Genomic DNA, 7,263 nt, shown 5'->3' with positions numbered 1-7,263 from the left:
GAGAATCTACTGAGTCCTATTGATTTTTCTCTCTTAGAACACAAGCTCATTAACCTGCCACACTGAGGGGATAACGATATTTCACTGAGCCTGTGACTGAGCATCTGAAAACAAAAAGATCCCAGGACTACAGTGTCCTCTGGGATTCCCAAATATTTTAACAGCCCTCTCTCTGGGATTCCCAAATATTTTTTTGCCGTTTCAGCTGGAAAAGCTACAGTATTGCCTCCTTAACAATAAAGGCTTTCAGGTCTGCTAAAAGCAGCTTTCTCTAAATGCGCTCTTCTTCTTTGAAATGTTTAGCAAGGTTCCTATCTTTCCACAAATTTCTTCAGCCTTCTGGGCTGCGGGGTGGGGTGAGAATTCTAGCACCCGAGTTCGGCAGAGCCGCTCCTGGCTGCTCCAACTAGTGCCTGGCCGTGGAGCTGGCTGGGATATATGGAAATGAGCTTCCCAAATTCCCCAGGGACTTCCTTGCAAGGAAAAAGCGATCAGGAAAGAATTAGACCACACCGAACACGGACATTAGCAGCAGCAGCCTTTGGACAAGCCTCTCAGAGGAGCGGTAGGACTATGGCCGCATTTCTTTTTCCTTCCTCATCCAGGAGAATGAGAGATCTGACCCCACTCTTTCAAAAAGGAAAGAAAAAAAGTAACAGTTACTTCACCCAAGAAACCAGTATAGCTTTTTGTGTGGTTTTCTTTTATTGTTTGAGATCTCTGATGAGATCAGATGATCTGTACCCTTCCACTCAAGGCAACAGACGTCTTCAAACTGTTTAATTTGATTTATCCTTTGAAACAGAAAGTGCATTACATTTAACTGGTCTTGCAAAGGGGCTTTCTTCTCTTTACAAACCGAATTCCTTATATAAATTAATAAAGGTTAAAGATGCTAATGTATCACCGTTATTAGCTTAAAAAAGAAAACAATTTACATATTCTATAGTATTCTTATGATACAAAACACTTCAAATTCAATTACAGCAACTAAATGGATTTTTATGTTCTGACCCGGAGCGGCTGTAACAATCCCCACCATCTACTTTAACACGCATTTTTATCAGAAAGGAGTTAAACACAAGCTATTGTGGCCCCTCCCTCCCCAAGCCTTTCTTTAAATCACTAATAAATAGCAACAAACGACTGTGCAATTTCAGAGGGGACCAGAGGGGCAGATGTGAGATCCCCCGTTCCCACATCTTCTGCTTCAAGTCCTCAGGGCGGGGCCCGGGGCCGGGGGAGTGGGGCGGAACCTGGAGGCAAAAAGGGAAACTGAGGCTCAGCAACTCCAAAGGGAGAGGAGCGACCGGAGGGCGTCGGGGACGACGAGCACATTCCTGCAATTCCCAAATTAAGTTTCAAATAAAAGGGGAAGTGGTCGCAGGGATAGGACTTCAAAAGGCGGGCTTGGAAGGAAGGAGGAGATCCATCTTTTTATACCAAATTCAAAAAAAGCATTTTTACATTGTAAATATTCACAATAAAGTAACTTCTAGTCAGTGTGACTCACGTTTTATTTACAGAGCCTTCAACAGGTCGCTCTAGTCGCACAGCAGCGAGCTGGGGCAGCCGGCCTGTGCGGCCGGGAGGATTGCATGTGTGTGGCTGGAGGTCCCCCCGCCGTGGGGTCCGCCCTTCCCCGGCCCCGGGGACTGCAGGGGACGGAGAGCCAGGCGCCCGCGGACGCGTGTGGGGACCCCGGCTGCGTCCTTGCAGCAGTGCACCGTGTGGCCTCCGCCTCCTCGTCCACCCCGAGTCTCGCTCCGGTCCCTCCTCCCGCCACACTTCTGGGTTAGAAAAATAGATATGTACATCTCCGCAGCCCGGGCCGCGCTCAGGACGCGCCCTCGGCCTCGGACGCGTGCAGCAGGAGCCCGCCGCCCGGCTTGTGCTTCTTCAGCAGCTGCGTGATCTTCTCGTCGTCCGAGTTGGGGTCCAGGGGCTTGTTGTAGTCGTCGTCCTCCTCCTCGTTCTCCGAGGCGCCCTTGAGCCGCTCGGTCTCCGAGTCCTGCTTCTTCTTGGCAGTGGCCATCTCGGCCGCGTGCTTCTTCCTCCACTTGGTCCTGCGGTTCTGGAACCAGACCTGCCGCGACAGGGGGACGCGGTGAGCGGCAGCCTGGCCGGGCCCTGCCTCTCCGGTGGCCGCCGCCCTCCTTCATCGCCTCCCGGGCCGGACCTCGGAGTCCCCTGCACCGGGTCCCCTCGAGGAACCGGCACCGAAGGTCCGCCGCCGTTGCTATGGCGATAATGACACAAGACTACGAGGTTGTCAGAGTGACTTCCCAGAACAGAAGAAAAGCAAAACTCACAAGAAGCTTAAAAATGAGTTTCTTTAAAAAAAAAAAAGTGTTCCCTTTCCTGCTTTCTGGTGTAAAAAGCTTTTCCATTCGCAAAACTTCCCCATAGTGGCTGTGATTTCATTCCTTGTTTGCTTTCACAGATGAAGGAATTTCAAACAACCTAAAGTGTACTAGTTTTTCAGTGTCACTAGTGGGAAAAGGCACATTTGCCCAATTGACTCTGTTCTCCTTTCCACTTTTGCACATGGATTGTTTCACTGATTTGAAGCCAGAATGTACACAATGACGGAGGTAAATTCACTCATCCCCATTACACTTACAACGTATGATGTAAAGTTTTTTTTGCTAAAAAACAAACTTCAAATCACTCACACTACCCAATACAAATGCATGAAAAATATGTAATAGTTCCGTCCAAATCATCACAGTCCTTTGACTGGATCGTTCTCTCTTTCCTCATCAGCCCTTAAAGTTTTTCATAAAATCTACGTAAAGCGAAAGCCAGAATTATCAGTTATTTTTAAAAAGTAAAAAAATTGCCAATTACATTGCTTTCTATTTTGTGCCAATTCTTTCAAGTGTTATTTTACTATTTATTGCTTCTGCCCAAGATGTTCATTTAATATAAAAAAATTTTAAACCCATTCATGTTTGGCACGTGTCTGATACACATATTTTAAAGCATCAGCAATGAGCAACCAGTTTTCCAAAGACATTGAATTATTCTCCTTTTAGGCTTCTACTCTGCTATGTATTTTATCTAGAGAATCAGAATCGTTAAGAAAGAGATTTTGATTTTTTTATATGGCTATAATAATTCAGGTCTAGCCATGAAGACATATTTATGGTGACAAATGAAGACCTCCAGATTACCATGATAGGCTTTGTACCAGCCTACTGCAAAATAATTTTAAATGTGATGATATTCTAATGGTTACATGCAAAATCACTCCTGAAATGTTTTTTATGATGCTTGTCCAGGGGGAAATACACTCTAACCAGGAGACATGGTTAATGTTATTCCTACTTAATTTAAAGAGCAACAGTATAACTAATGAAAAGAGACATAAACCTCAAAGTAACAAACTGAAAAAGAAAAGGGGGACAAAATAGAATACTGAAAATACAGGAAACCATCAGGTTGTTTTACCCAACTAGCTCAGTTCCTTTATTTTTTAGAGAAAGATTTCTAAAATTTGATTCTCCAGAAATACACTGTACAACTCAATTATAAAGTGACACTTTAATTACAAAGTGTCATAAACTAAAATATCTTAAATCTGCTTGTAAACTTTTAAAAATAGAATTTAATTTATGGTGCGGTAATAATTTTGTCAACTCCTTTGGAAAACTGCTCTTCCAAAGTGATTGCCTTCTCTAAATTAAAAGCAGGTTCACTTATGCTAAGTGTTGGATCCTGTGGGTCTACTTTTTAATCTGCAAGTTCATACAGAAGCACTATAAAGCTGATCTATGTTAGGAAATTATAAACTAGTGGAGCGTGAATTAGCAAACAAAAGTCTGAAGGTCTTATAAATAGAAAGAAAAGCTATCTAAGTAGCTTGATCTATTCTCTGAGCCATTTCAGTAATGCTTTTATTCTGTAATGATGACCGAGTTTCCCTAGCGATCTAGATTAACCTAATTTCAAAGGCTGGACCTTGATTTCTTTTGTTCAAGAACAGTTTGCCTTCCCGCAAGACCCCTGCGCCTCGGTAGCGGCTCTCAACTCCCCCCAGCCTGGTCAGGCTCTCCCTGGCGCGCTGCGTGTGTCTGAGCGCGCGCTCCCGAGGCCCGAGGCGCTCACCTTGACCTGACTCTCAGTCATGCCCAGCGAATAGGCCAAGCGCGCTCTCTCGGGCCCCGCCAAGTACTTCGTCTGTTCAAACGTCTTCTCCAGGGCGAAGATCTGCTGACCAGAGAACGTGGGTCTAGTGTGTTTTCTCTTCCCGTCTTTGTCCAACAAGATAGATCCTTGATCTGTGAGAACCGATAACAAGGAAGTGAGAGGGGAAACAACAGTGAGGCTACAAGCGGCCTCACTGTGGAGGGAAAAAAAGAGAATTCAACTGTGTCTTGGTGGGAAAAAAGAAAAAAAAGAAGCGGCGGTGTTCGCCAGAGTGCCTGGCGCGTCTCCCTCTGCTGCTTCACGCCCACCTGTTTCCTAAAGGCCGCTGCTTTTAGCGCAGCAGCGAGCACCCCCTGGCCCACACCCGTGACCCGCAGCTGGGGAGCCTCTGCCGCGGGCGGACCCGCCAGCACCTTAAATGGGGGGAGGGGGGCCACCATCGCCTCCCGGTCCCGGCGCTGCGCAGGCCCTCCAGCCTCTCCGCCACGATAACTACTTTTACTTTTTTGTTAACCTCCTTGAACCCTTTCCTAACCTGTGTCTGGGCGACAAACGGCTCCTTGTTTTTGCACACAGAGAGGTAAATCGCTTCAAGTCTATCGCCTCGGAGACCCAGGGGAGGAGGAGGGGGCGTCGCCTTTGTTGGCGGCCCCTGGGCGGCCACCAGCGCAGATACAATAGCGTCTCCCGGACACCCGCCGGCCCCCGCCCGGGTCCCCGAGGGAGCCTCCGCTCGCCTCCCTGGACTTCTGCAGTCACCGCCGCTCACCGCCCCCCCCCCCCCGCCCCCAGGCCCCGAGACTTGGGCAAACTTCGGATAAGAGTGGGAGAAAACGGCAGCAGGCTGAGTCCGGGCGCCACCTGGAAGGCTGGGGACCGTGCGGCTCCATGGACACTTCCCGAAGTTCTGCGAGATCTTGGGGAGTCCCAGATGCCCGGGCAAGGTCGTGGCGGGAGGGCACATTTTTCCTGGCCTGTGTGCCTTCACCTGCTCTTCCCCAGGCTCTTCCTAGTGTGGGGGTGTGGGGCGCCACGACGGCCCTGCGTTGTGCGAAAGCGGGGTCCTGGGCTCTGGCTAGCGTCCAGGCGGTAGGAAGCGCGGCCGGGCCTCCCGTTCTGGGAGCTACCGGCCGGCTTCAAAAGGCCCCCAGTGACTGAGTGTACTGAGGTGGAGAACAGGAAAGCGAAAAGGTGAGGTGGGGGCGTCCAGGGAAGAGACACGCACGTAAATACCCGCACCTTGCCCAGGCTCCTTGTCGCCGGTTTGCAGAGGGGCTGCGAGTCGACCTAGCGAGGGCGAAGCGGGCCCCGAACATCAGGGCTACACGGAGGGATGCGGTAATCTCTCCTCCTTCCCATCTCTCTAACCCAGTCAGAGACGGCTGAGTAATCCCAAAACAGCAGGGCCTCGGCCGAGATACGCGTCCCGCGCCGCGTGGTCACCCACGCGGACGAGCGCAACTACTTGGGCCGTATGTGCCAAGACCCTCGGAGCGCGGGGCTCAGCCCCGCGCGCTCGGCAAATGAGGACCCCTCCCCGAAACACCGGCCCGGCCTGAACCATGAGACTGGGATAGGCGCTGCCAGCATCGGGGACTGGCCGAGGGCGCGCACGGAGACCCAGGGCGCTCGAGGCTCAGGGCGGTACTCACGCGGGGTGCAGGCCAGGCGCGCGTCCCTCCAGGGCGGGCTCTGCATCACGCCGGGCCAGAAGATGGGCGTCCGGCCGGGCAGCTCGGCCAGAGGCTTGGGGTAGCGGCCCACGGCGGCCACGGCCGCGGCGCTGGGGCTGAAGTAGAGCCCGGGCGGCGGCGGCGGCGGGCTGAGGCTGCCGAAGCGGGGCAGGCCGGCCAGCAGCCCCGCCGGGGACGACGCGGCTGCGGCAGCCGCGGCAGCAGCGGCGGCGGCCGCAGAGGCGGACGAGGCCGAGGCGGACGAGGACGAGGAGGACGAGGAGCCGGAGGGGGAGGCGGAAGGCAGCGCGGTCCCCGCGGCCACCGGCATGGAGGGCCGGCTCAGGATGTCGTTGATGCCGTGCGGCGTGGCGGCCGAGAGCTGCTGCGGGGCGCTGCCCAGCGACGAGAGCCCGCTGGCCGCCGGGGGCTTCAGGCCGCCGGGGTTGTGCGCGCCCAGTGGCGGGGACGGCGACGAGGACGACGACGAGGAGGACGAGGACGAGGGCGGCCCGGCGGGCAGCGGCGCGTAGGCGGCGGGGTAGAGCGGCGCCTTCATCTCGGCCATGCTGTGCAGCGCGGCGAGCGGCGGGCTGCCGAGCAGGAAGGCGCTCTGCCGGGGCCCGTCCATCGCACCCGCCGCCAGCATCCCCGGTCGCCGCGCGGGTCCCGCGTGCGCTGCGCTCAGGGCTCACTACGCCGCATCCTCGGCGCCCCGGCCGCCCCGGAGTTGGCAAAGAGAGCAACAAAGTTGGGCGTCCGCGCCGGCCGTGCCCCGGCACGCGGGTGCCAGGACCCGCACCAGGCGAGCGGAGCACCGGGAGTCCCCGGGCCGGGCGGGCGGAGCGGAGTCCGAGCGCGCACCAAGGCCGGGCCCTGCCCGCCGGGACCGCCCGCCCGGACCCCCGCGCTCCCAGGCCCCGAGGACCCAGTCCTCCGCCCGCAGCCGGACCTCCACGGCGCCGCTAGGCCGCGCTGCCTGGGCTGACAGCTCGGACGAAGTGCTCAAAGGTAATAAAACACTCGCGTCCTCCGGGCCGCTCTTTAGTGCGGACAGCGGGGAGGGCACGCGGGGCCCAAACGCACAACTTTGGGGACGTCACTCTCAGCTGCGGGGGCGGGGCAGGGACCGGGTGCCGGTCGGGGTTGGGGGTCCCCAGCGCCTCCAATCCGGCTCAGCCTCGGGCCTCGCGTCGCCTCAGGGCTCCGCCCACTCAGGAGCTTTGGGCCCTCGGACTGGCTGAGGCTACGGGGCGTCTGGCCGCTCCTGCCTAGTCCCCGCCCCCTCCAGCCCCCAGAGCCCCATGGGCGGAGCCAAGAGGGGCGGGGCCCGACGAATGTTCGGTTCCGCCTCGGGGCCAGCGGCCGCCTCTATTAATTGTGCTAAATAAAGTGGGAAAAGGGCGGGGAGCAGGGACGGAGAGGGTATTACTCTTTA

At 55.1% G+C, this 7,263-nt stretch overlaps 1 protein-coding gene across 1 annotated transcript; it reads right to left on the bottom strand.

The window, feature by feature from the left end:
- Nucleotides 1-684: 684 nt before the first annotated feature.
- Nkx6-1 (NK6 homeobox 1) lies at nucleotides 685-6,895 on the bottom strand. The gene is made up of 3 exons (XM_004872339.3): nucleotides 5,805-6,895; nucleotides 4,111-4,283; nucleotides 685-2,086 (listed from the first exon to the last, which is right to left on the bottom strand). The coding sequence occupies exons 1-3, from the start codon at nucleotides 6,472-6,474 to the stop codon at nucleotides 1,838-1,840; spliced, it is 1,092 nt and encodes a 363-aa protein (XP_004872396.1). The 5' UTR covers nucleotides 6,475-6,895; the 3' UTR covers nucleotides 685-1,837.
- Nucleotides 6,896-7,263: the final 368 nt, after the last annotated feature.

Source organism: Heterocephalus glaber, unplaced genomic scaffold (genome assembly GCF_053883595.1).
Source record: "Heterocephalus glaber isolate CG9 unplaced genomic scaffold, H.glaber_assembly_v1.0 deba00001698, whole genome shotgun sequence".
Classification (NCBI taxonomy): domain Eukaryota; kingdom Metazoa; phylum Chordata; class Mammalia; order Rodentia; family Bathyergidae; genus Heterocephalus; species Heterocephalus glaber.
The sequence above is the reverse complement of the archived record's forward strand: the minus strand, read 5'-3'. Positions and strand labels throughout refer to the sequence as shown.